Raw genomic sequence first — 27,765 nt, forward strand, 5'->3', positions numbered from 1 at the left:
AATTTCCACCGAGAGGACAGGGCAGGGCCTGGACTCGGAGCCAGGCAGCTGCAGGGAGCTCCAGGTGGGGTTTTGGCCGTGCTCATCCATCAGCAGTGCGGGATCTTGGCTTCCAGACCAGCCGGGCCGGTGCATCCTGACCCCTCTCCGGGATTCCAGCCTCTCCTGGCTCTTTTCCTCCTCCTGATCCCTGATTTAGCGGCGGAGAGGGGAGCAGAGAGCCGAGCTCTGTGCAGGGCTCCGGGGGAATTCCCGGGATCCTGAGGCGGGGAAGGGACATCCAGGAGCCCCCGCGCTGTGTTTGCCCACGAGGAGTGGCCTCGGGGCCGGGATTGCGGCGGCAGCACGGCCGCTCCGCCCGGGATCTGCCCGGCCACGGCCACGGGGACACCGGGGATGGCGGCGCTGCCGGTCCCAGCCCGACTGGTCCCATCCCCACCAATCCAGTCCTGACCGATCCCACCCTTCCCGACCCCATCCTGACCTATCCCAGCCAAGCCGATCCCATCCTGACCGATCCCACCCTTCCCGATCCTATCCCATCCGATCCCATCCTGACCGATCCCATCCCGCCCGATCCCACCCTTCCCGATCCCATCCTGACCGATCCCACCCTTCCCGATTCCATCCCGCCCGATCCCACCCTTCCCGACCCCATCCTGACCGATCCCACCCTTCCCGATCCCATCCTGACCGATCCCACCCTTCCCGATCCTATCCCATCCGATCCCATCCTGACCGATCCCATCCCGGCCGATCCCACCCCTGTCGGGAGTGGCTCCGCGGGCGCTCCCGGCAGGATGAGGCGGGGTGAGTCTGTGCCGGGGCTTTTCCTCACCTGCCGAGCTTTGGGAACAACCAGGATAGGAGCAGGAGGGGAGGAATTCAGCGGGGACGGGGCTGGAAACCCCCGGAACGGGACGGGAATCTCACGGAACAGGGTTGGAATCCCACGGAACGGGGCTGTGCGGAGCCGCTTGGTTCCTGCCAATGATTTGTTGCTGCAGGATCAAAAAAAGCCGGGATAGTTTCATTCAGGCCGGGCTTCCCATTGCCCAGGGGCTCTGGGGAGGGAACCGGGCTGGTTTCAGGTTGTTTGGATGCTTTCCCCCACTCCTGCAGATTCTGGGAAAACCCTTGTGCATGGCCCTCCCCCAGCCCTGTCCTTTGTCCTGCCTTTGGGAAGGGCAGCACTCCCGGTATCCCTGCGGCTGGAATTCCTGCTTTTTGCAGAATTTGAGGGTGGCACTGGGGACAGCTAACCCCTCCCTTCCTTTCCTTGGCTCCTTGTCCAGCTTTTGTTTTACTGAACCATCCCTCGGGCTCATCCCCCAATTACTCCCTCCAAATTTGTCCTGTGTGGCAACACCAGCTGTGGGAGCTGGAGATGGATCCCTCCCCCACCGGGATCGCCAAAACCAGGGAATGGTTTTAATGAATGGCTTCTCTCCCCTGCAGAGGAGCTTTGTGGTGGACAGGGAGCAGCAGGAATGCAGCTGGGGCGGTTTTTCCAGTGTAAATCCTTGAGCTGGTCTCTGTGCCCTCCTGGAAACCCAGCCCTGGCTCAGGCAGGAAATATCCACGTGTTCCAGGAGTGGGAACAGCTCCCAGCTCCGTGCTTGTGCCACGTGTTGCCTCCCCGCTGCTGCTGTGAGATCCCAGCTTTGGGAATGCTGTGATCATAATCCGTCCTGGATTTGGGGAATGAGAAAATCCAGTGACTTGTGATCCATCCTGGATTTAGGGAATGAGCAGGTCCAGTGACTTCTGATCCATCCTGGATTCAGGGAATGACCAGGTCCAGTGACTTCTGATCCATCCTGGATTTAGGGAATGAGCTGGCTCAGTGATTTCTGATCCATCCTGAATTTAGGGAATGAGCTGGCTCAGTGACTCATGATCCATCCTGGATTTAGGGAATGAGCAGGTCCAGTGACTTCTGATCCATCCTGGATTTAGGGAATGAGCAGGTCCAGTGACTTGTGATCCATCCTGGATTTAGGGAATGAGCAGGCTCAGTGATTTCTGATCCATCCTGAATTTAGAGAATGACCAGGTTCAGTTTCAGGTGTGGAGGATTCTGGTTGAGATCCCACCTGGGAGGATCTCAGGGATGATTCCTGATCCCAATTTACAAGGCTGGGTTTTGGGGTGCAGCCGAGCCCAACAGGAATTAGAGCATGGTTAAAACTGGGAAATGCCAATTTTTTGGCAGCCAGGAGCAAACCCAGGGAGCAAACAAGGAGCAAACGAGCTGGAAAAGTGGCAGGGAGAGCTGGCCTGGCTCTGGCCCAGCCCTGCTCCCTTCCCGTGCCCGCTGAGCTTCTGGGATAACGCCAGAAATCCCGGGGCTGCTCGGGCATCATCCCCGTGACCGTCACGTGCCCAGGAGGATGAGGGGGCAGCGATCCCGGCTGGATGGGCCAGGAGCCACCCCCTAGTCCTGGGGAGCACAGCCCCAGGGCTGAGCAGCCCCTCTGCTGACCCTGCTCCTGTTTCTGGTGGATTTGCAGACAGCAGCCGGCTGCTGGGGGCCCGGCGCCCGGGCTACGGGACGCTGCAGCCAGACTCCGACCCGGCCCACATGGTAGGTCTGGCCTGGGGGGTCTCCCACACCCATCCCGGGGCTCCCCACACCCCCAGGTGCTGCTTTCCCAGCCCCTTGGATTTCCCTGCCTGGGGCTCGGTCACGCTGGGATTTTGGGAGTTCAGGGTTTAGTGGTTGGTAATGGATTTTAGCTGATTTTATGTCTGAGCAGCCAGGTGTAGGTGATTGATTCCCAGTGACTGATTCCCAGTTATTCCCAGTGATTGATCCCCAGTGATTGGTTCCTGGTGATTCCCAGTGATTCCCAGTGATTGGTTCCTGGTGATCCCCAGTGATTGATTCCCAGTGATTCCCAGTGGTTGATCCCCAGCAATTGATCCCCAGTCATTGATTCCTGGTGATCCCCAGTGATTGATCCCTAGAGATTCCCAGTGATTCATTCCCAGTTATTCAGTCCCGGTGATCTCCAGTGATTGATCCTCATTGATCCCCAGTGATTGATCCCCAGTGATCAATTCCCACTGATTCCCAGTGATTCATTCTCAGTGATCCCCAGTGATCGATCCCCAGTGATCGATTCGCAGTGATTGATCCCCAGTAATCGATTCCCAGTGATCGATTCGCAGGGATTCATTCCCAGTAATCCCCAGTGATCAATTCCCAGTGATTCCCAGTGACCAGTCCCCAGTGATCAATTCCCAGTGGTCCCCAGTGTTTCTCAGTGGTCACCAGTGATCCATCCCCAGTGATCCATCCCCAGTGATCCATCCCCAGTGATCCCTGTGTTCCCTGTCCCCAGGAGGTGACGGGTTACCAGCGCCAGCTGTGGCGGGTGCTGCTGTGCCACGCGGGCTCCGTGCTGAGCGCGGGGCTGCTCCTGCTGCTCTTCCACTGGAAGCCCAGCCTGGAGGTGCAGGCCAAGTGCCAGCCCTGCGCCCTGGGCCAGGCCGACTGGCTCATCATCAGGGTGAGTGCCACGGGATCCCGGACGAGGTTCCCAGCCTGGGAGTCTGGGAGGGAGTCTGGGCTGGGGTTCTGGGAGTCTGGATGGGGTTCTGTGGGTCTGGGATGGGGTTCTGTGGGTCTGGGATGGGGTTCTGTGGGTCTGGGGTGGGGTTCTGGGAGTCTGGATTGGGTTCTGTGGGTCTGGGGTTCTGTGGGTCTGGGGTGGGGTTCTGGGAGTCTGGATTGGGTTCTGTGGGTCTGGGGTTCTGTGGGTCTGGGGTGGGGTTCTGGGAGTCTGGATTGGATTCTGTGGGTCTGGGATGGGGTTCTGTGGGTCTGGGACTGGATTCTGTGGACTGGGAATTGGATTCTGTAGATCTGGGGTTGGATACTGTGGATCTGAGGTTGGATTCTGTGGATCTGGCGTTGGGCTCTGTGGATCCAGGGCTGGATTCTGTAGATTGGGAGTTTGATTCTGTGCATCCAGGCTTGGGCTCTGTGGATACATGGTTTGGTTTTGTGGGTCTGGATTTGGGCTCTGTGGATCCAGGGTTGAATTCTTTGAGTCTGGGGTTGGATTCTGTGGGTCTGGGGTTGGATTCGGTGGGGCTGGGGCTGGATTCTGTGGATTGGGAATTGGATTCTGTGGGTCTGGGACTGGATTCTGCAGATCCCAGCTTGATTCTGTAGGTCCAGGGTTGGATTCTGTGGACTGGGAGTTGGATTCTGTGGGTTTGGATGCCGTGGGTCTGGGGTTAGATTCTGTGGATCTGAGGTTGAATTTTGTGGGTGTGGGGTTGGATTCTGTGGGTCTGGGGTTAAATTCCATGGGTCTGGGGTTGGATTCTGTATGTCCATGGTTGGATTCTGTGGACTGGGAGTTGGGCTCTGTGGATCCGGGGTTGTATTCTGTTGGTCTGGGGTTGGATTCTGTGGATTGGGAATTGGATTCTGTGAATCTGGGGTTGGATTCTCTTGGGTCTGGGGTTGGATTCTGTGGATCCAGGGTTGCACTCTGTGGATCCAGGATTGGGCTCTATAGATTGGGAGTTGGATTCTGTTGATCTGGGGTTGGTCTCTGTGGGTCTGGGATTGGATTCTGTGGGCTTGGGGTTGGATTCTGTAGATCCAGGGTTGGATTCTGGGGTTGGATTCTGTGGATCAGGGGGTGGATTCTGTGAAATGGGAGTTGGACTCTGTGGATCTGAGGTCGGATTTTGTGGATCCAGGGTTGGGCTCTGCCCCAGGTTCCCAACAGGACCCTGTGAATGTTCCCTCTCCTTGTCCTCCTGCCTGTGTCTGCCATCTCCTTTCCTCAAGCACCGGATTATTCCAGGAATTTATTATCATTATAATTCCTATAATTGTCCCATTCCAGGAATCATTATTATTCCCAAAATAACTCCATGTTTCCCCCTTCCACCCCAGCCTGCCCAGCTTGGAACTTCTCTTCCTTGTCCCCAAACCTCATTCCTCACCTGGGATGGATGTCCAGGGCCTTCCCAGGTTCTGGAAGGAGCTGGGAACACTCCAGGCATTCCCAGTCCCCCATCCCTGTGTTTCAGGACCGTTTTGGGCAGTGCTTCACCACCAAGGTGCTCACAGAGCCGCTGGGCGAGGCCAGGTGAGCCGGGGTCTGTCCCTGAGGGGTCCAGGGCCACTCCTGGCCATGGGGAGGTTGGCTGCGCCCCAGTGTCCCCAAGGGAGGGTGACTGCGCCCCAATGTCCTCAAGGGAGGGTGACTGAGCCTGGGTATCCCTGAGGGAGGGTGACTGAGCCCCAGTGTCCCTGAGGGAGGGTGACTGAGCCCAGGTGTCCCTGAGGGAGGGTGACAGGCCGGGGCTGACAGGCCAGGCTGAGCCTGGGTGTCCCCGAGGGAAGGTGGCTGAGCCTTGATGTCCCTGAGGGAGGGTTACAGGCTGGGCTGAGCCCGGGTATCCCTGATGGAGGATGGCAAGCCATGGCTGAGCCCAGGTGTCCCTGAGGGAGGGTGGCAGGCCAGGCTGAGCCCTAATGTCCCTGAGGGAGGGTGGCAGGCCAGGCTGAGCCCCTAATGTCCCTGAGGGAAGGTGGGTGAGCCCCAGTATCCCCTGAGGGAGGGTGGCCGAGCCTGGGTGTCCCTGATGGAGGATGACAGGCCATGGCTGAGCCCTGATGTCCCTGATGGAGGATGACAGGCCATGGCTGAGCACAGTTTCCCCCCCAGCCTGGAGCAGCACCCCGGGGCCCAGCCGGAGCGCAGGAGCAGCGTGGCCGTGGTGGTGCCGGACGAGGACGAGAGCCGGGACACCGTGCGGCTGCACGACAAGGACGAGGTGGCACCGGCACCTTCCCCACCCCCAGGCCCTCTCCCTGTCCCTGCACACCCTACTCATGTGTTGTTTTCCCATCCCTTTCCAGCAGAAGAACCTCCTGAGGTATTACCTGTTCCAGGGAATGCGCTACGTGTGGCTGGAGCGGCGGCAGGCCTTCTGCAGGGTCAGGTACTGCCAGAGACCGGCGTTCCTGCTCCCTCAGGATCCTCCTGGATCCTAGCATTCCCAGCTCCCTCAGGATCCTCCTGGATCCTCCTGGATCCTGGCATTCCCAGCTCCCTCAGGATCCTCCTGGATCCTCCTGGATCCTGGCATTCCCAGCTCCCTGAGCTCCCTCAGGACCCTCCTGGATCTCAGCATTCCTGCTCCCTCAGCTCCCTCAGAATCCTCCTGGATCTTGGCATTCACAGCTCCCTCAGGACCCTCCTGGGTCTCAGCATCCCTGGCCTTCCCAACTCCCTCAGGATCCTCCTGGATCCTGGCATTCCCAGCTTCCTCAGGATCTTCCTGGATCCTCCTGGATCCTGGCATTCCCAGATCCCTGAGCTCCCTCAGGACCCTCCTGGATCCCGGCATTCCCAGCTCCCTCAGGATCCTCCTGGATCCTGGCATTCCCAGCTCCCTCAGGATCCTCCTGCCCCCAGCATCCCCTGTATCTCCTGTATCTCCTGTCCCCTTGGTGCCCTTTTTGGGGCTACCTAAAAACAGAGGCCAGGCCAAATTAAGGGAATAAAATCACTTTTGTGTTTTTTGAGGGCCTTTTGTGTTTTTTGTCTGCCTGAGGTGCCCAGTCAAGGCACCTCAGGCAGACAAAGCCCCCCAGGAACTACTCCCAAAAATGGACCATGGCTCACAGGTTTTCACACTTTTATAACTTTGGTCCATTTGCATATTGGGGGTTAACCTTCCAATTACAGCTTCAGCTAATGAAGTAATTTACTCCAAGTTTGCTCCCCCAGCTCCCTTTTGTTGAATCTCTGGGGGCCTGAGACAGTGAGGTGTCCTTGACTGCCAGGCCTGGAGAGGAATTGCTGTGTCTGCCCCAAACAGGAGAACAGCAGCTGGCACTGCATGTGGGGTTTGGAGTTACACACTAAAGAACTGCAGGGTCACAAATACATGGAAAATATAAAGGTTCAAACCCTGAAGCATCACCCTGAGCACTCCCAGGCCACTGGAACAATCTCTGGTGCCCTCAGGGTGCTCCCGGGCACAGGGAAACCGGCCGGGGGCAGTTTGGCAGGGCCGGAGGCTCCCGGCTTGCTCTCGGACTGTGCCCCTTTTGTTGCCTTCCCTTGGCAGCCGTGGGCTGCAGAGAGGCCAAGGAACAGGGCACTCTCCCTTTCCAAAGGGGGTGGGTTTGTCCCGAGGCCTTTGGCCGTGCTGTTTGTTCTGCCCCTCCCTGCTGGGTCTGACTCTCTCCCTGTTTTCCTTTGCTGCCCAGCGTCCTGGACGAGGGCTGGAGCTGCGCTGAGCTGCACCTGTGCCAGGCCGGGCTGGACCAGCAGGAGCACGGTGCCAGGTGGGGGCTGGCAGCTTCCTGGGGCTTTTCCAGGGAGCAGGGAATCCCAGAGCCTCAGACCCCAAAGTGCCAGGTGGGATGGAATTACTGGGATTGGCTTCTCCACATAACCCAGCTCCTCGTGGGGGTCTGGGCAGCACAAGGGGCCTTTGGGCTGGAAATGCAGCTTTTCCCAAGGGTGAAACTCCTTCCCTCTTTTCCTAAGGGTGAAATTCCTTCCCTCTTTTCCCAAGGATCAAACTCCTTCCCTCTCTTTTCCCAAGGGTAAAACTCCTTCCCTCTTTTCCCAAGGATCAAATTCCTTCCCTCTTTTCCCAGGGGAGAAATTCCTTCCCTTTCTTTTCCCAAGGATGAAATTCCTTCCCTCTTTTCCCATGGATGAAATTCCTTCCCTTTCTTTTCCCAAGGATAGAACTCCTTTCCTTTCCTTTCCTTTCCTTTCCTTTCCTTTCCTTTCCTTTCCTTTCCTTTCCTTTCCTTTCCTTTCCTTTCCTTTCCTTTCCTTTTCCTTTCCTTTCCTTTCCTTTCCTTTCCTTTCCTTTCCTTTCCTTTCCTTTCCTTTCCTTTCCTTTCCTTTCCTTTCCTTTCCTTTCCTTTCCTTTCCTTTCCTTTCCTTTCCTTTCCTTTCCTTTCCTTTCCTTTCCTTTCCTTTCCTTTCCTTTCCTTTCCTTTCCATCAAACTCCTTCCCTCTCTTTGCCCCAAGGATAGAACTCCTTCCCTCTCCTTCCCAAGGATAACATTCCCTCTCTGTTCTTCCCCCTCTCAGGAGGAAGATCTACGGCCCCAACCTCATCGAAGTGCCCGTCAAGTCCTACGCCAGACTCTTGGTGGAGGAGGTGGGTTCTGGGCTGGGCTTCCCAAGTGGATTTCCCCAGGACAGATCCCTCCCCTGCTCCCTGTCCCACTCTGGAAGCACTTCCTGGCCTTTGGGAAGGGAGGAGAGGATTTGGGGAGAAGGCAGAGCCATGAGGGGACCCTTCCTGACCCTCTGTATGCAGTCAGGAGCAGCCCCCAGGGGTTGTGGAGGTGGCTGAGCATCCTTGGGAGCAGCATCCATAGGGAATTCCAGGGGGGATGGAGGGGTTTGGGGGCTGCCAGCCCCAGGGAAGGGCTGGGTTCTCCTCTGCATCCAGGAGCCTGGAAGGCTCACAGTGGGCTGGAGGAAGCTTTTCTTCCTCCAAGGAGCCTGGAGAAATTTCTCCCACCTGGAAATCCCATACTGGGCTGGGGGAAGTTTTTCCCACTTCCAGGAGCCTGGAAAATCTCATGATGGGATGGAGGAAGCTCTGCCCATTTGCCGGAGCCTGGAAATCCCATAAGGGGATGGAAGAAGCTCTGCCCATTTGCTGGAGCCTGGAAATCCATGATGGGATGGAGGAAGCTCTCCCCATTTCCAGGAGTCTGGAGATTCCATACTGGGCTGGGGGAAGCTCTCCCCCATTTCCAGGATCCTGGAAATCCCATGATGGGCTGGAGGAGGTTCTCCCACCCTGAGGAACCTAGAAATCCCATGATGGGCTGGGGGAGGTTGTCCCACCCTGAGGAACCTGAAAATCCTACGGTGGGCTAGGGGAAACTCTCCCCCATTTCCAGGATCATGGAAATCCTGTGATGGGCTGGGGGAGGTTGTCCCACCCCAAGGAGCCTGGAAATCCCATAATGGGCTGGGAGAGGTTCTCCTACCCTGAGGAACCTGGAAATCCCATGATGGGCTGGGGGAAGCTCTCCCCCATTTCCAGTATCCTGGAAATCCCATGATGGGCTGGAGGAGGTTCTCCCACCCCAAGGAGGTCTCCCAGTGAGCTCCCAGAGCTGTTTTTTCTCCTTGTTGCAGGTGCTCAACCCCTTCTACCTGTTCCAAGTGCTCAGCATGGTGCTGTGGGTGTGTGATGCCTATTACTACTACGCCGCCTGCATCTTCCTCATCTCCACCTTCTCGCTGGGGCTGTCCCTCTACGAGACGCGCAAGGTGGGTGGGGACAGCCCTCTCCCAGCTCTCCCTGCCCTCCCTCCCTGCTTCCGAGCCCCCCAGGCTGTTTTTAGGGATGTTTCCCTGTGTTTTGGGTGGATTCTGATCACTGCCTCCCTCCCAGCAAAGCACCACGCTGCGGAACATGGCCAGGATGTCCATGGAGGTCCGGGTGCGGCGGCCTGGAGGAGGTGAGAGGGAGGATTTTTGAGATGGTGGTTGGGATGATGTGTCCTTTGGGATCCTGCTTCTGCACCAAAGTGGTGTTGGGATAGGTGGGAATGATGTTGGGATTCACCAGAATAACGTTATTGTACATGGGAATAATGTTATGACAGCAGAGTGATGTTGGGATGTGTGGGAATAGTGTTGGGATGCATGGGAATAATGTTCTGATATATGGGAATAATGTTATTATACATGGGAATAATGTTATGAAATACCAGAGTAATGTTGGGATGCATGGGAATAGTGTTGGGATATGTGGGAATAGTGTTGTGATATATGGGAATAATGTTGTGATATATGGGAATAATGTTATGATATATGGGAATAATGTTATTATACATAGGAATAATGTTATGAGACACCAGAGTAATGTTTGGATATGTGGGAATATGTTGGGATAGACAGGAACAATGTTATGATATATGGGAATAATGCTATTATACATGAGAATAATGTTGGGATACACAGGAATGATGTTGGGATACATGGGAATAACGTTGTGATATATGGGAATAACCTTATGATATATGGGATTAATATTATGACATAGGGGAATAATGTTGGGATACATGGGAATAATGATACAATATATGGGAATAGTGTTATAAGACAGGAGTGATGTTGGGATACATGGGAATTAACAATATGATAAATGGGAATAACGTTATTATACATGGGAATAATGCTGGGATACACAGGAATAATCTTATGAGACACTGGAATAGTTTTGGGGTCCATTTAGTAAAAGATGCCTCTGTCCAAGTGAAGGTGCAGACAAGACCATATTCCAAAGCCAATATGGATTTAATTTAACAGGGGATTTCAGGGAAAGGATAGTCCTCCCATGAATCGTTGCCCTGTCCCAGCAGCCCTTTTCCTCCTGCTCTTCCCAGTGCTGGGAATCCCTGGGGTTCCTCTGGTGGTTCCATTTGTCACACAGCCCAAACCCTGGCTGTGCACAGGTGTTTGTGCCATTCCCAGTGCTTGGGGTGGCTGGGAATTCTGGTCTGGATCAGCTCTCCCCAGGCCTGGATCTCAATTTCTCACCTCCAGGGAATTAACCCCTTCCTGTTTGCTGCCTTATCCTGTGGGGATTCCTTCCCTGGTGTCTGGAGATGAGTGCCCCATTCCCCAGGCCCTGAGTGGGTTCTCCAGATGCCTGGAGATGAATGCCCCGTTCCCCAGGCCCTGAGCAGGTTCTCCAGGTTTCTGGAGATGAGTGTCCCATTCCCCAATTCCTGAGGGTGGTCTCCAGGTGTCTGGAGATGAGTGCCCCATTCCTCACACCCTGAGCAGGTTCTCCAGATGCCTGGACATGAATGCCCTGTTCCCCAGTCCCTGAGTGGGTTCTCCAGATATCTGGAGATGAGTGACTCCATTCCCCAATCCCTGAGGAGGTTCTCCAGTTTTCTGGCGATGAGTGACTCCATTCCCCAGGCCCTGAGTGGGTTCTCCAGGTGCCTGGACATGAATGCCCTGTTCCCCAATCCCTGAGTGGGTTCTCCAGGTGTCTGGAGATGAGTTTCCCCATTCCCCAATCCCTGAGGGGATTCTCCAGGTTTCTGGAGATGAGTGCCCCTGTTCCCCATGCTGTAAGAAGGTTCTCCAGGTGCCTGGAGATGAGTGCCCTGTTCCCCAATCCCTGAGTGGGTTCTCCAGGTGTCTGGAGATGAGTGACTCCATTCCCCACACCCTGATCAGCGTTGTTTCCCAGAGGAGCTGGTGGTCAGCTCGGCAGAGCTGGTGCCCGGGGACTGCATCCAGCTGCCGGCGGCCGGGGCGGTGCTGCCGTGCGACGCGGCGCTGCTGAGCGGGGAGTGCATGGTCAACGAGAGCCTGCTGACCGGTGAGAGCCCTCCCTGCACCCGGGGTGGCTGCCTGAGCAGGGGACACACAGGGTTAAAGTGGGGATTTATCGAAGGCCTTCCATGGATACACCTTGGGCAGTTCTCGGGTTGCTGTTGAGAATTGCTGCCCCGAGATGTGCAGGATGTCTCTGCTTCGGCCCATGCAACTGAAACGTGAGTCTGGACTCCTCACTTTTCAGTCTTGAGGTTGTTTATTAATTCTTATCTATAAAATTTTCTTTCTGCCCAGCAGAGATCTGCTCAGCCAGGCAGCCACAGGCACTCTGTGTTGTCCTTTTATACTACAAACTACGTATAACATATTTACACTGAATTCCCAATACCCATCACCTGTGTTAGACAGTGCATTTCTACTCTAAACCAATCCCAAAGTGCCAACATCACTGCAGAAAATGGAGAACAAGAAGAAGAAGGAGGAAGGCTAGACATGTCCAAGTTCCTCCATCTTGTCCCCATAACCCCCATACCAAAAATCCTAAAATCTACATTTTCACTCTGTGATCATTTTGTTATTACACTATTCAAACCTTTCATGTCCTCATACAAAGTTGGCAACTTGCTCCAAGGGTCACAATCAAATCCCCAGGTGTTCTGGGCAGCATGCCAGGGTCTCTGAGCCCCTCAACGGGGTCCTCAGCAGCTCTGGACACACAGAGGAATGCACTGCGTTCCGACAGGCAGTCAGAAACCTCTGAGGCTACACCCAAAATGGACAATGGTCATGAGTTTTTCAGACAATTTTAAATTTTTAACCCCATTTACATATCAGGGGTTAATGCTCCAATTACAGCATCAGGTGACGAAGTATTTACCCCAAGTTTGCTGCCCCCCAGCTCATTTTGTTTATACTTTTTGAGCACTAAAGCTGGAGGGTGTCCTGGAGTTTCAGGCCCAGAGGGATTGTTGTGTCTGACCAGAACGGGAGAGCAGCAGCTGGCATTGTGGAGTTTAGAGTTAGGCACTAATGCAGCACAGGATCTCAAAAATGCAGAGTGTAAAATCCTCAGGCATCAATGTCATCACCCTGGGTGGGTGTCACTGTGGGACTGGTGCCAGTAGGGTGTGTGTCCCCAGCAGTGTCCATATCCCCAGCAGTATCAGGGTCCCCAGCAGCGTGCATGTGAGTCCCCAGCAGTGTCCCCAGTGGTGTTTGTGTTGTCCCAGCAGTGTCCGTGTCCCAGCAGTGTCCCTGTCCCCAGCAATGTCCCCTGCAGTGTCCGTGTCCCAGCAGTGTCCCTGTCCCCAGCAATGTCCCCTGCAGTGTCCGTGTCCCAGCAGTGTCCCTGTCTCAGCAATCTCCCCAGCAGTGTCCCTGTCCCAGCAATGTCCCCAGCAGTGTCCATATCCCCAGCAGTATCAGTGTCCCCAGCAGTGTGCGAGTCCCCAGCAGTGTCCCCAGTGGTGTTTGTGTTGTCCCAGCAGTGTCCCTGTCCCCTGCAGTGTCCGTGTCCCAGCAATGTCCCCTGCAGTGTCCATGTCCCAGCAGTGTCCCTGTCCCAGCAATGTCCCCAGCAGTGTCTCTGCCCCCAGCAGTGTCTCTGCCCCCAGCAGTGTCCCTGTCCCCAGCAGTGTCCCTGTCTGCCCCCTGATCCCCCTGGGGTGACAATCCCCCCTGGACTGTTCTGGGCAGGGGAGAGCGTGCCGGTGATGAAGACGCCGCTGCCGGCGGGCGGAGCCGCGTACTGCCCCGAGGAGCACCGGCGGCACACGCTGTTCTGCGGCACACAGATCATCCAGGCCAAGGCCTACGTGGGCAGGGAGGTGCTGGCCGTGGTCACCCGCACAGGTGAGTGCGTGGGGGATGACCCAGGATGAATCCCGGGTTAAATCCGTGCCCCTGGGAGCGGTGCTATGGTGACCTCCTGCCTGTCCCGCAGGGTTCTGCACGGCCAAGGGAGACCTCATCAGCTCCATCCTCTACCCCAAACCCGTGAGCTTCAAGTTCTACAAGGACGCTGTGAAGTTTGTGCTGTTCCTCGCCATCCTGGGTAGGTCTGGGTGTGGAGGCTCATCCTGGAGCAGCCAGATTCCTTGGAATGGAATTCCATTCCAGCTCCCCGCTGTGCCCTGCTTTGTAACCGAGCCCCTTCTCCCTCTGCACAGCTCTCATCGGCACCTTGTACAGCATCCTCATCCTCGTTAGGAACAAGGTAGGGCTGGTGGAGCAAGCGGGAGAACCCACAGGGATCCATCAGGGGAGGGATGGATCCTGTTCCTCCTGCTCCCCTCCCAGGTCCCGGTGGGACAAATCATCATCCGCGCCCTGGACCTGGTCACCGTCATCGTGCCGCCAGCGCTGCCGGCCGCCATGACCGTGGGCACCATCTATGCCCAGAACCGGCTGAAAAAGCAGGGAATCTTCTGCATCAGCCCCCCCCGGATCAACCTGTGCGGGAAGATCCGCCTGGTGTGCTTCGACAAGGTGGGGTGTATAACAAGGCCTCCATCTTGGCCTGATTATCGAGCGGTGCAAGGATGGTCCAGGAGCCCAGTCCCTCTGGGAGACAGAGTGCCCGAATGCCCAGGTAGCTCGTGGCTGTCACCACAGGCTACCCTTTAGCAAGCTTGGTGATTATCAGCTCTATAGTGATTATCAGCTCTCTTAGGATCTCAGCTCTTCACTTGCTCGCTAGGGTGCTGCCGGGCTGAGGTGCCCCCGGGCTGAGGCTGCAGCAGACACGAGAGAGGAGAAGAAGTCCTGGTGTTCCACAGCGATGGTTTATTGGGGAGACTGAAGGGTTCCAGTGACAGCTCTTCTTCTGTCAAATGGGCTAAAACAGCTCCTTTTTATAGAGTGTAGGGGGATCCAAACTTGTCCAGTAGTAAAGGTTAGGTACAGTGGCCTATGAGGTTACAAAGATAAGGCTAAGGGGCAGGGGGTCAGAGACAGGAGCTTATTTTGCTGTCTCATAATAAAGCCTCTATTCTGGTCGTATTATCAAGCAGTGCAAGATCCCCCAGGAGCCCAGTCCCCAGGGGGACAGGGTGCCCAAAGCTAGGCTAGCTCCAGGTCGATCCTGCGGGGCCACCCTCTAGCAAGCTTGGTGATTATCAGCTCTATAGTGATTGCAAGCTCTCTTAGGATCTCAGCTCTTGCTTGCTAGGTAGGGGGCCCCTGGCTGAGACTCCAGCAGATGTGAGAGAGGAGAAATCCTGGTGTTCCACAGCGATGGTTTATTGGGGAGACTGTGAAGGGTCCAGCAACAGCTCTTCTTATGTTGAATGGGCTAAAACAGCCCCTTTTTATAGGGTGTAGGGGGATCCAAACTTGTCCAACAGCAAGGGTTAGGTACAGTGGCCTATGAGGTTACAAAGATAAGGCTAAGGGGCGGGGGGGGTCAGAGACAGGAGCTTATTTTGCTGTCCATATGACTCAGCAGTTCCTGCTTGTGACAGTGGTCACAGGGGTCTTCAGGTGAGGGAAGAGATGAGAATGTTGACTCCACGTTCAGAAGGCTTGATTTATTATTTTATGATCTATATATTACATTATAACTAACTCAAAAGAAATAGAAGGAAAAGTTTCCTCTCAGAAGGCTAGCTAAGAATAGAATAGAAAGGAATGATAACAAAAGGCAGCTCTCTCGGACTCTATCCAAGATAGCTCGGCCTTGATTGGCCATTAATTATAAACATCCAAGATGGGCCAATCAAAAATCCACCTGATGCATTCCACAACAGCAGATAACCACTGTTTACATTTTGTTCTTGAGGCCTCACCTTCTCAGAAGGCAAAAAACCGCAAGAAAGGACTTTTAGTGAAAAGATGTCTGTGACACCTATTGTTGAGTCTCAATCCTCCATGGAGCTTTCCCAAGCTCTGTGGGGTCTGCCACAGGGGTGGGGCGGGCAGGGTGGGCACCGGGGCTGCCCGGACCCACCATGCTGTGCCCACAGACGGGGACGCTGACCCAGGAGGGGCTGGACGTGTGGGGCGTGGTGCCCCTGGAGCAGCAGCGCTTCCTGCCCATCGTGCACGAGCCCCGCTGCCTGCCCGCCGGCACCCTGCTCTACGCCCTGGCCACCTGCCACGCCGTGTCACCGCTGCGGGGACAGCTCGTCGGGGACCCCGTGGACATCAAAATGCTGGAATCCACCGGCTGGGTGAGGCGGGTGTGGCTGTGTACAAATCACCAACGAGACGGGGCTGCTGTGGAACGTGCCTTGAGCTGTTTTATTTTCCAGCATCAGTCTCATTACATGCTTATGACAATGGGAAGATGCCAGCAGCTCACATCCCAAGCAGCAGACACAGAACTTAATGTTACACCTTATTTTATAAGTTTTTTGACCAATCACACAAAGCAAAAGCACATTGACAGTAGTTCTATCCAATCACTATAAGCACATGTACCTTTGGTTAAAACCATGCTTGCTTATTTCGAATACAAAACCTGCTTGTAAGCCTTAAAACACAATGCACAGAGCTCCATTATTAAGCTTCAACCTTCCTAATATCTTGCTAGATAAACTTTCTGTAGCTTAGAGAGTTATTCTAGACAAGCGTTAATCCACAGATCACTGTTCTATTTGCCCTTGCTTTTCTACAGTTTAAATTTAATTTTTATGCTGACCTATCTCATGGCTACTGCTTAGCTCTAATCATAGTTCTACTGCCTCTAAAGCCTGCCTTTTGCAGCTTTCCCAAAACCCTCTGGTTTTGTAGATTTCCACAATGGGGGCTGCAGGGCTGGAGAGGGAGGCGTTGGGAATCTCGGTGGTTCTGGACCCTCTGTGGGTGGGTAAGCTCATCAGGGTTTTGCCCTCTCGATTTCAGCGCCTGGAGATGATGGAGGAGGAGGAAGAGGAAGGCGAGCTCCCGGCGTTGCAGCAGTTTGAGATGAAGGTCTTGGCTGTGGTGAAACCTCCACCAGAGGAGGAGCAACCTCGGGACAGGGTAACCCATGGAACAGCTCCTCACCCTCCTGCCTCCTTGGAGGAGTTCCTGCCTCCTTGGAGGAGTTCCTGCCTCCTGGAGGAGTTCCTGCCGGGCCCTGATCCCACCCACTCTCCACAGAGGCACCAGGCCCCACTGGGGATCCTGCGGCGTTTCCCGTTCTCCTCCTCTCTCCAGAGGATGAGCGTCCTGGTCAAGCTGCCCGGGGAGGCCTCGGCCCACGCCTACGTCAAGGGCGCCCCTGAGATGGTGGCCAGTCTGTGCAGGAAGGAAACTGGTTGGTACTGGGAGGTCGGCTCACCCCCCGTCCCGCTGGCTGCATCCCTGAGGCTCATCTCCCCCCAGGGAATTATCCTCAGGAACGCTGTGGGGCAGCTCCCAAAGGCTTTGGGGTGGCCCCAGCCACAGGAGGGAAAGGAAACAGGAGCCAGAAGATGGGGAATGGGGTTGGGGGCTTCCTCCATCCCATGCTGGGATCTCCAGGCTCCTTGGGGTGGGGAGAGCTTCCCCCAGCCCAGTATGGCATCTCCAGGCTCCATGGGGTTGGGGGCTTCCCCCAGCCCAGTATGGCATCTCCAGGCTCCATGGGGTTGGGGGCTTCCCCCAGCCCAGTATGGCATCTCCAGGCTCCATGGGGTTGGGGGCTTCCCTCAGTCCAGTATGGCATCTCCAGGCTCCATGGGCTGGGGAGAACTTCCCCCAGCCCAGGACGGGATCTCCAGGCTCCCTCAGGAGCTGTTCTGGCCTCGCTTTTCCAGTGCCCCCGGATTTCTCCCAGATGCTCCGGCACTACACCACCGATGGGTTCCGGGTCCTGGCTCTGGCCTGCAAAGCCCTGGGCACGGTGGCCACCTTTGAGGAGGCCCTGCAGCTGCCCAGGTCGGTGCCAGCACTCCCTCTCTCCATCTCCTCACTCTCTCCCGGCATTTCCTGGGATGCCCTGCAGGGAATTCATCCCTAATCCATATGGAGGGAATTCCTGGCTGGCTCCCAGATGGATTTTAGCTGCTCACACCCCTTGATCCTCTTTGCTGGTCTGGAGGTGATGAAAGGCTCCTTGTCTCCCACCAGGGACTCCGTGGAGAGCGGCCTGAACTTCCTGGGGTTCCTGGTCATGAAGAACGTCCTGAAGCCGGAGTCTGCGCCGGTGATCCAGCTGCTGAGGAGCGCCAACATCCGTCCCGTCATGGTGACAGGTGACCCTGGAGGCACCAGCACATGGGGCTCGGGGAGGGACGGCACACAGACAGTCCTGGGCAGTGTGCAGGGGGAAAGGGCTTTCCCACCGGGAACCCCACTGGGAACTCCACTCCAGGAATGCCACCCTAGGAACCCCACCAGGTATCCACCCTAGGAACCCACCAGGAATCCCAACAGGAATCCCAACAGGGGTCCCAACAGGAGCCCTACCCCAGGGATCCCACCAGGAATCCCAACAGGGGTCCCAACAGGAGCCCTACCCCAGGGATCCCACCAGGAACCCCACCAGGAATTCCACCCCAGGAATCCCACCAGGAACCCTACCCCAGGAATTCCACCCCAGGAACCCCAACATGGATCCCAGCAGGAATCCCACCCCAGAAATCCCACCCCAGGAACTCCACCAGGAATCCCACCAGGGATGCCAGTAGGAATCCCACCTCTGGAACCCAACCAGGAATCCCACCAGGGATCCCAACAGGAATTCCACCCCAGGAACCCCACCAGGAACCCCAGCAGGAACCCTACCTCAGGAACCCTACCAAGAATCCCACCAGGAACCCCATTATGACCCCCAGCAGGAATCTGTGCCTGGAGCAGCTGTGGGGGCACCAGGAGCACTCCTGGTCCTGGCTCTGTGCGTCCCTGCCCTCGGGATCCACGATCCACTGTGGGGCTCAGGGCATGGATGTGTTTTGGGTGGAAGAACTCATTGTTCTGCTGTCCATCCCCTAAATATTGCTGTGTTTGAAATCCCAAATTCCCTGCCTTATGCAGGGAGTGTAGGGTCACCTCTGGGTGTTTTCCAGGCAGGAGAACAGGGCTTGAACCTACATTTCTCTGGGGCAGGGCAGGCAGGAGGTTTTGGAGGAAAGAAGAGGGAAGCGAAGCCACCACATGGCTGCGGTGGCCGGGAGAGGGGACACAGCAGCTTGGAGCTGCTCCTCTTGGCCTGGGCATCCCAAAACCTCCTTGCTGATGGCCCACGTGTCCCTGGCAGGGGACAACATGCTGACAGCCATGAACGTGGCGCGGGGGTGCCGCATGGTGGAGCCCAAGGAGGGCGTGATCTTCGTCACGGCCTCGCCACCCGGCCACGACAAACCTGCTGCCCTCAAGTTCGTCCTGGCGGAGCATTCCCAAGGAGAGGAGCAGCCCGAGGTGAGAGCCCAGGACACCTTTTGGGAGCCCAAACTGCCCAGGCACCCTGCAGGGCTTGGTTTTTTGTGGAATCACAGAATTTCAGCGTGATTTGGGTTGGAGGGACTTTAGAGCTCATCCTATCCCATGGGCAGGGACAATTTCCACCATGCCAAGGTGCTCCAACCTGGCCTTGGACACCTCCAGGGATGCAGGGGCAGCCACAGCTGCTCTGGGCACCCTGTGCCAGGGCCTGCCCACCCTCACAGGGAGGAATTTCTTCCCAAGATCTAAGAAATGGAGTCCCTCAAATCCGGCTGTCTCCGCAGTCCTGGGAATCCCGAAATCCCAGAACGGGTTGGGTTGGGTTGGATTGGGTTGGAAGGGACCTCAAAGCTTGTCCTGTTCCAAAATCAGGGACACCTTCACTCCCCCAGGGTGCTCCAGCCTGGCCCTGAGCCCTCCCAGGGGTGGGAAGGGGTTTTCCATCATCATCCTTGGAGGCAATTAAGGCTGTGATCCTGCTCCTCATAAACCCATCCTTCAGGAGAGGTTCAGCTGCTCCTGCCTTTCCCTGGAGCACATCAGGGATCCAGGCTTGAATGGCAGCTACAAACACCTCCCCATGGATGCTGCCAGATCCTGCTCCCAGCTGGGCGTGGAGGGCTGGGCTGCACCCCAAACAGCCCCTTTGGTGTGCCTGGAATTGGGGTTTTGGGGAGCCTTTCCCACTGCTCTGAGTCTGGCATGGAGACCCCAAACAGCCCCACTGGGAATTAGGATTCTGGGGAGCCATTCCTGCTGCTCCAGGCTGGGCTTGGATGGCTGGGTCAGCCCAGCCTTGTACCCCAAACAGCCCCACTGGGAATTGGGATTTTGGGGAGCCATTCCCACTGCTCCAAGCTGCATCAGCCCAGCCTTGTACCTCAAAGAGCCCCACTGGGAATTGGGATTTTGGGGAGCCATTCCTGCTGCTCCAGGCTGGGTCAGCCCAGCCCTGCACCCCAAACAGCCCCACTGGGAATTGGGATTTGGGGAGCCATTCCTGCTTCTCCAGGCGGGTTCTGGCTCGGCCTGGGGGCCCTGCAGGGGTTGGGCTTGGGGCTGGAGCTGGAGCTGTTTCCTGGCAGGGCCTGCAGCAGCGGGACGGCTCCTCCCTTCCACCCCGGCACTGCCACTTCGCCCTCAACGGGAAATCCTTCCAGGTGGTCTGCGAGCACTTCTCCGAGCTGCTGCCCAGGGTGAGTGGGCAGGGAGCCCCCAGGGGCCTTGGGGGAACCCTCCAGTGCCACTAGGAACCTTTCAGTGCCTTGGGGAACTCTCCAGTGCCACTGGGAACCTTCCAGTGCTGCTGGGAGCCCTCCAGTGCCACTGGGAATCTTGTTCCCTGCTGGACATTCCCAGTTCCCTGCCCAGCTGCACATCCCCAGTTCCCTACTGGACATTCCCAGTGTCCAGTTGGACATTCCCAGTTTCCTACTGGACAATCCCAGTTCCCTGCTGGACATTCCCAGTTCCCTGCTGGACAATCCCAGTTCTCTGCCAGACATTCCCAGTGCCCAGCTGGACATTCCCAGTTCCTAACTGGACATTCCCAGTGCCTTACTGGACATTCCCATGCCCTACTGGACAATCCCAGTTTCCTACTGGACATTCCCATGCCCTGCTGGACATTCCCAATTCCTTACTGGACAATCCCAGTTCCCTACTGGACATTCCCAATTCCTTACTGGACATTCCCAGTTCCCTGCTGGACAATTCCAATGCCCTACTGGACATTCCCAGTGCCCAGCTGGACATTCCCAGTTCCTTACTGGACAATCCCAGTTCCCAGCTGCACATTCCCAGTTCCCTGCTGGACATTCCCAGTTCCTTACTGGACAATCCCAGTGCCCAGCTGGACAATCCCAGTTCCCTGTCCCCCGGGAATGCTGACAGATCCTCCCCGTTGGCAGATCCTGCTCCGGGCCACCGTGTTTGCCCGCATGCTGCCCGAGCAGAAGACGCAGCTGGTGTGCAGCCTGCAGGAGCTCAAGTAAGGCCCAGGGGCTGGATCCCAGGGGCTGGATCCCAGGGAATGGATCCTGGAATTACAGGGTGGGTGGTGTTGGGTGATGCCTCAAACATCAGCTGGTGGCATCCATGCTGTGGGCAGGGACACTGCACCAGATCCAACCTGAAATGGAGCATCCACATCTCTGAGCTGAGCCAGGGATTTTCGCCATTCCCTGAGGAATGTGGGATCCCTTTCTCATACCCTGAGGAATGTGGGGTTCCTTTCCTGTGTTCCCTGAGGAATTGGGGCTCCCTTTCCCATTCCCTGAGGAATATGGGGTCCCTTTCCCATTCCCTGAAGAACGTGGGGTCCCTTTCCTGCATTCCCTGAGGAATGTGGGCTTCCTTTCCTGTATTCCCTAAGGAACGTGGGCTCCCTTTCCCATTCCCTGAAGGAATTTGGGGTCCCTTTCCCATTCCCTGAAGAATGAGGGCTCCCTTTCCCATTCCCTGAGGGAATGTGGGGTTCCTTTCCTGCATTCCCTGTGGAATGTAGGATCCCTTTCCCATTCCCTGAGAAACGAGGGCTCCCTTCTCCTTTCCCGAGGAATTTGGGGTCCCTTTCCCTGAGGAATTTGGGCTCCTTTCCCCATTCCCTGAGGAATTTGGGCTCCTTTCCCCATTCCCTGAGGAACGTGGGCTCCCTTTCCCATTCCCTGAGGAGTTTGGGCTCCCTGCCCCATTCCCTGAGGAACGTGGGCTCCCTTTCCCATTCCCTGAGGATTTCGGGCTCCCTTCCCCACTCCCTGAGGATTTCGGGCTCCCTTTCCCGCAGTTACTGCGTGGGGATGTGCGGGGATGGTGCCAACGACTGCGGGGCGCTGCGGGCGGCCGACGTGGGCATCTCCCTGTCCGAGGCCGAGGCGTCCGTGGCCTCGCCCTTCACCTCCCGCGTGGCCACCATCGAGTGCGTGCCCAGGGTCATCCGGTGAGCGGGGGAATCCCGGGAATGCTGCGGGGAAATCCCGGGAGTGCTGCGGGGGGAATCCCGGGAGTGCCGCCGATCCCTACTGGGAGGAACTGGGATGGACTGGGACTCAGAGGGGAGTGGGAGGGACTGGGAGGGACCGGGATAAACTGGGAGGGACTGGGACTCAGAGAGGACTTGGAGGGACTGGAAGGGACCTGGGAGAGACTGGGATAAACTGGGAGGGACCTGAGAGGGACTGGGATGGATTGGGAGGGACTGGGAGGGACCTGGGAGGCAACTGGGATAGAGTGGAAGGGACCTGGAATGGACTGGGAGGGGACTGGGATGGACTGGGAGGGACTGGGATGGACTGGGAGGGACTGGGAGGGGACTGGGATAAACTGGGAGGGGACTGGGATAAACTGGGAGGGGACTGGGATAAACTGGGAGGGACTGGGATAGACTGGGAGGGAACTGGGAGGGACTGGGATAGACTGGGAGGGACTGGGAGGGACTGGGACTCAGAGGGGATTGGGAGGGACCTGGGAGGGACTGGGAGGAAACTGGAAGGGACCTGGGAGGGACTGGGAGGGGACTGGGATAAACTGGGAGGGACCTGGGAGGGACTGGGAGGGGACTGGGACAAAATGGGCGGGATTGGGGGGACTGGGAGGGACTTGGGGGGGCTGGGAGGGGATTTGGGGTTACTGGTTTATACTGGTTCGGGGCTTTTCATTACTGGTTTAGAGTGCCCATTGCTGACCATTGGGTGCCCATTTGGTGATGCCGTTTTTGGTGACGCCATTCCCCCCCCCCCCCCAGGGAGGGCCGGTGCTCCTTGGTCACCTCCTTTGGGGTCTTCAAGTACATGGCCCTGTACAGCCTGGTGCAGTTTGTGTCCGTGCTCCTGCTCTACACTGTGAGTGCCACCCCAATCCCTGCTTTTCTCAGAATTCCTGGGGCACCGATGCCTTTTGGGGCTGCCTAAAAACAGAGCAAAATTAATGGATTAAAAAGCAGGTGTATTTATTGAAGGGCCCTCAGGTACATCTTGGGCAGACAGAACCTCCCCAGGGCTGCACCCAAAAATGGACCATGGGTTGGAGATTTTCACACTTTTATAACTTTGGTCCATTTGCATATTGGGGGTTAATCCTCCAATTACATCTTCAGCTGATTAAGTCATTCACCCCAAGTTTGCTCCCCCCAGCTCCCTTTTGTTGAATCTCTGGGGGCCTGAGGCAGTGAGGTGTCCTTGAGTGCCATGCCTGGAGAGGAATTGCTGTGTGTGCCCCAAACGGGAGAACAGCAGCTGGCACTGCGTGTGGGGTTTGGAGTCACACACTAAAGAACTGTAGGGTTATAGTACAAATTACAAACTGAAAATATTACAAATAATAAAAAATATATTAAATGAATATATGAAATCCTGAGGCAGTGAGGTGTCCTTGAGGAAATGGAGAGGAATTGCTGTGTGTGCCCCAACCGGGAGAACAGCAGCTGGCACTGCGTGTGGGGTTTGGAGTCACACACTAAAGAACTGCAGGGTCACAAATACATGAAAAATATAAAAACTAAAACTGTGAGGCATCATCCCCAGTGGTTCTGAGCCTGTCCCTTCCCTCCTGCCCAGATCAACACCAACCTGAGTGATTTCCAGTTCCTGTTCTTCGACCTGGTGATCACCACCACGGTGGCGGTGCTGATGGGGCGCACGGGGCCGGCGCCGGCGCTGGGCGTGCGGCGGCCGCAGGGAGCCCTGATCAGCGCGCTGGTGCTGGGCAGCCTCCTGCTGCAGACAGCCCTGCTCATCACCGTGCAGGTCCTCAGCTACTTCATCACCATCTCACAGAGCTGGTGAGGGCCCCACATCCGGGAAACGTGGGATTCAGGGTTGGAAAAGGGCATTGAGTTCAACTGCCAGGCCCTGTTTGCCACTAAGCCCCAAGTGCCAGGTCCACGGGGATTTTGGACACTTCCAGGGTGGTGATTCCATCCTCCCCTGGACACGCTGTTCCAGTGCATGCATCCCTTGCCATGAGGAAGTCTTTCCCAATATCCCACCTGAACCTGCCCTGGTCCTGAGGGTTTGGTGATGGGGATGGCACTGAGGTTGTGGCAGAGCCCAGGGTGTGTCCTGGGATTTGGGATTTGGCAGCAGACAGGGAAGCATGGAATGTCTTTAGTTGGAAGGGATCATCCAGTCCAACCCCTGGCCCTGCACAGACATCTCAACAATTCCAGCCTGTCCTGGAGCTCTGGCAGGGCTGGGACCATTCCCTGGGGAGCCTGGGCAGTGCCAGCACCCTCTGGGGAAGAGCCTTTGCTGATCTCCAACTCAAACCCCTCTGGGCCAGCTCCCATTCCCAAGGGATCCATCCCTGGTCCCAGAGCAGAGGTTGGAGCTGCCCCTGCTCTTCCCAAAGCTGTAACTGATGGAGAACGAGAGGTGGTGCCCAGCCCCCCTTGGCCTCTCTGCTGACCCTGTCCCCTGTCCCTGTGCCAGGTACATCCCCCTGAACAGCACGGTGACAGCGCCCCAGAACCTGCCCAACTACGAGAACACCGTCCTGTTCTGTGTCACCGGCTTCCAGTACCTCATCCTGGCCGTGGCCATGTCCAAGGGCTACCCCTTCCGGGAGCCACTCTACACCAACGGTGAGGACACGGGGACGCCATGGGGACACCAATGGGACACCCAGGAGGGCACTCACAGCACACCAATGGGAACACACAGGGACACCCACAGGGCACCGAGGGGGACACCCATGGGGACACCCACAGGGGACACCCAGGGGGACACACAGGGACACCCATGGGGACACCCAGGGGGACACCATGGGGATGCCCAGGGGGGCACCCACAAGGACACCCATGGGACATCCATGGGGACACCCAAGGAGCACTCATGGGGTCACCCAGGGGGACCCAAGGGGACACCCATGGGGACACCCAGGGGGACACCATGGGGATGCCCAGGGGGGCACCCACAAGGACACCCATGGGGACACCCACAAGGCATCCAGGGGGACACCCAGGGGTACCCACAGGGACACCTAAGGGGCACCCACAGGGACACCCACAGGGATATCCATGGGACACCCACAGGGCACCCATGGGGACAGGAATGAGGTTTCGGAGTCTCAGTCAGGGGGACACACAGAGACACCCACGGGGACACCCATGGGGACACTCAGGGCACCCATGGAGACATCCACAGGACACCCACGGGGCACCCACAGGGATACCCATGGGGACAGGAATGAGATTTTGGAGTCTCAGCCAGGGGGACACACAGAGACACCCACGGGGACACCCATGGGGACACCAAGAGCCACCAGCCCTCTCTCCCCTGCCCCTCACCCTGCCCCCTCTCTCGCCCAGTGCTCTTCCTCCTTGTCCTCATCCTGCTCTTCGGCCTGATGATCTGGCTGACCCTGTACCCGCTGGGCTTCCCCAAATCCCTGCTGAAGCTCCAGCCCATCGAGGATTTCAATTTCAAGCTGCTCCTCTTGGGCATCGCCGCCCTCAACTTCTTCGCTGCCTTCGTGCTGGAGGTGGGTCAGGGGGGCTTTGGGAGAGGGCATCCCCCTGGAGCTTCCCCAGGTGGGCACGGGGCTCTCCTGTCCCCCCCAACCCCATTTCCCTCCTGCTCTGGCCCCAGACCGCCCTGGATCACGGCTTGCTCGGCTGCTTCCGAAGGCTGCGCCGGAAAAAAGCCTCCAAGAAGCTTTTCAAGAGGCTGGAGAAGGAGCTGAGCCAGCAGCAGCCGGCCTGGCCACCCCTGGACCAGCCCCTGTTTGCCACACCCAGGATGTCCCTGGCCGTGAGATAGCAGTGCCAGCTGTGCCTCTGCCCCAGCCCTCGGACGCTTCCTTAATTTATTGATCCTGGAAAAAGCAGGGATGCGGCAGGCGGGATCCCTCAGCACCGCGGATGGGAATCCCATGGGCACAGTGATCCCATGGGCACGGTGATCCCATGGCCACTCTGAGCCCACAGCCACACCTGAGCCCACAGCCACTCTAATGCCATGGTTATGCTGATCCCATGACCACATTGAGCCCACAGCCATGCTGATCCTGTGGCCACACTGAATCCCTGGCCACCTTGATCCCGTGGCCACACTGATCCCGTGGCCATGCTGATCCCATGGCCACCCTGATCCCATTATGGTCACATGGCCACACTGATCCTGTGGCCACACTGAATCCCTGGCCACCTTGATCCTGTGGCCACACTGATCCCGTGGCCATGCTGATCCCATTATGGTCACATGGCCATGCTGATCCTGTGGCCACACTGAATCCCTGGCCACCTTGATCCCATGGCCACCCTGATCCCATTATGGTCACATGGCCACACTGATCCCATGGCCACACTGATCCTGTGGCCACGCTGATCCCATGGCCACCCTTATCCCACAGCCCCCCTGATCCCGTGGCCACCCTTATCCCATGGCCACCCTTATCCTGTGGCCACACTGATCTCTGATCCTTCAGCCCCATTGATCCCATGGCCACACTGATCCCGTGGCCACACTGATCCCACAGCCACTCTAATGCCATGGCCACACTGATCCTGTGGCCACGCGGATCCCATGGCCACACTGAATCCCTGGCTACGCTGATCCCATGGCCACAGCCCAGAGGAGGAGGAGGTGGAGGAGGATCCAGCGTGGCTCTTCCTGCAGGACTGCCCCCACTCCCACGCTGGCCACCGGGGACACTTGGACCTCTCGTGGCCTGCCCAGGCTGCCAGGAAAGGTGTCCCTGATGTCCCCAGGCTGCCAGGAAGGGGGTCCCTGATGTCCCCAGGCCGCCAGGAAAGGTGTCCCTGATGTCCCCAGGCCACCAGGAAGGGGGTCCCTGATGTCCCCAGGCTGCCAGGAAGGGGGTCCCTGATGTCCCCAGGCCGCCAGGAAAGGTGTCCCTGATGTCCCCAGGCCACCAGGAAGGGGGTCCCTGATGTCCCTAGGCCGCCAGGAAAGGAGTCCCTGATGTCCCCAGGCCACCAGGAAAGGGGTCCCTGATGTCCCCAGGCTGCCAGGAAAGGGGTCCCTGATGTCCCTAGGCCGCCAGGAAAGGAGTCCCTGATGTCCCCAGGCCACCAGGAAGGGTGTCCCTGATGTCCCCAGGCCGCCAGGAAAGGGGTCCCTGATGTCCCCAGGCTGCCAGGAAAGGGGTCCCTGATGTCCCCAGCCAGGAAGGGGGTCCTTGATGTCCCCAGCACTCCCAGCTGTGTCACTGTGAAGCCCCAGTCCCCTCTAGATGTGTAGGGAGTTTACAGTCCCCGTTCCCAGCTTGCCGAGGCTGCTGCTCCATCCCCAGCGCCTGGGCCCCTTCTCCGCTCGGGGTGCTCGGGCAGAGCCCCTCTGCTTGGGGATGGGACCTCTGTAGCATTACAGACCCCACAAATTCTCTATTTTTTAACTCCTTCCCCTCCGGGAAGGCGACGGTGCCGCTCGCGGGTTCCGGACGGGGCTGTCACGGGTCTTGTCCAATAAATTAACACTTATTTTCATGGCTGCTCGTCCGTGCTGCCCACTGGGGATGGGTTTGGGGTGGCATGGGTGAGTATCCCTTGGATGGATACTCAGAGGAGCTGGAGGAGGTTTCGGGGTCACCTCATTCCCAGGCAGGCTGGGAAACACTCGGCTCGATGCTCGAAAGCAGGGCCTGGAGCCAGGGGATGACACCACTGGGATTCCTGCAGCCCAAACTGGCCTGGACAACCTCTCTCCAGCTGGAATTTCCTAGAAAATAACAATAACCGCTGGAAAAGCCCAGGTGTCCTGGCTGAGACTCCAAAACCTCTCTCCTTCCACCGAGGAAAAGCCGAGGGAGGCAGAAACGCCGCATCCCACAGGGATGGAGCAGCTCCCCGAGGGTTTGTGCTGCTCCAGCCCCTCCTGGGCTTTTCCAGGGCTGCTTCCTGCAGGAATTCTCTTCCATGGAAAATCTGAACCCCCTCTGAGCTCCGGCGGCGCCTCCCTGCCCTGGGGAGCTGGGATTAGGTCAGGAAATGAGGCACAAGCAGAGGTAAGAGGTTTCCTGATTTCCTGAGGGCCCAGCCAAGGCTGCGGTTGTTAACGCCGCTTTCCCGAGCCTGGAAAAACCTTCCCAGCTCCGAGCCCTCGGGAGTTCTGCCCTTTCCTGGCAGCAGCC

General features: G+C 57.2%; 1 protein-coding gene across 1 annotated transcript; it reads left to right on the forward strand.

The window, feature by feature from the left end:
- Nucleotides 1-800: 800 nt before the first annotated feature.
- On the forward strand, nt 801-26,062 carry ATP13A2 (ATPase cation transporting 13A2). The gene is made up of 29 exons (XM_058818537.1): nt 801-810; nt 2,514-2,587; nt 3,348-3,515; nt 5,059-5,117; nt 5,700-5,808; nt 5,900-5,976; nt 7,253-7,330; nt 8,098-8,167; nt 9,166-9,300; nt 9,425-9,491; nt 11,243-11,374; nt 13,027-13,182; nt 13,274-13,384; nt 13,500-13,546; nt 13,630-13,818; nt 15,294-15,500; nt 16,174-16,293; nt 16,414-16,570; nt 17,052-17,172; nt 17,365-17,489; nt 18,494-18,654; nt 19,764-19,874; nt 20,589-20,668; nt 21,464-21,616; nt 22,421-22,517; nt 23,232-23,455; nt 24,105-24,256; nt 24,983-25,155; nt 25,263-26,062. The coding sequence occupies exons 1-29, from the start codon at nt 801-803 to the stop codon at nt 25,431-25,433; spliced, it is 3,534 nt and encodes a 1,177-aa protein (XP_058674520.1). The 3' UTR covers nt 25,434-26,062.
- The last annotated feature ends 1,703 nt before the right edge of the window (nt 26,063-27,765 follow it).

This window comes from Ammospiza caudacuta, chromosome 22 (assembly GCF_027887145.1).
Source record: "Ammospiza caudacuta isolate bAmmCau1 chromosome 22, bAmmCau1.pri, whole genome shotgun sequence".
Classification (NCBI taxonomy): domain Eukaryota; kingdom Metazoa; phylum Chordata; class Aves; order Passeriformes; family Passerellidae; genus Ammospiza; species Ammospiza caudacuta.

What these genes read in the sequence shown, in the direction of transcription:
- ATP13A2 (XM_058818537.1), top strand. An exon ending in CCGACTGGCTCATCATCAGG is followed by an intron (nt 3,516 to 5,058) that starts GTGAGTGCCACG and finishes CCTGTGTTTCAG; the next exon opens with GACCGTTTTGGGCAGTGCTT. An exon ending in CAGGCCTTCTGCAGGGTCAG is followed by an intron (nt 5,977 to 7,252) that starts GTACTGCCAGAG and finishes TTTGCTGCCCAG; the next exon opens with CGTCCTGGACGAGGGCTGGA.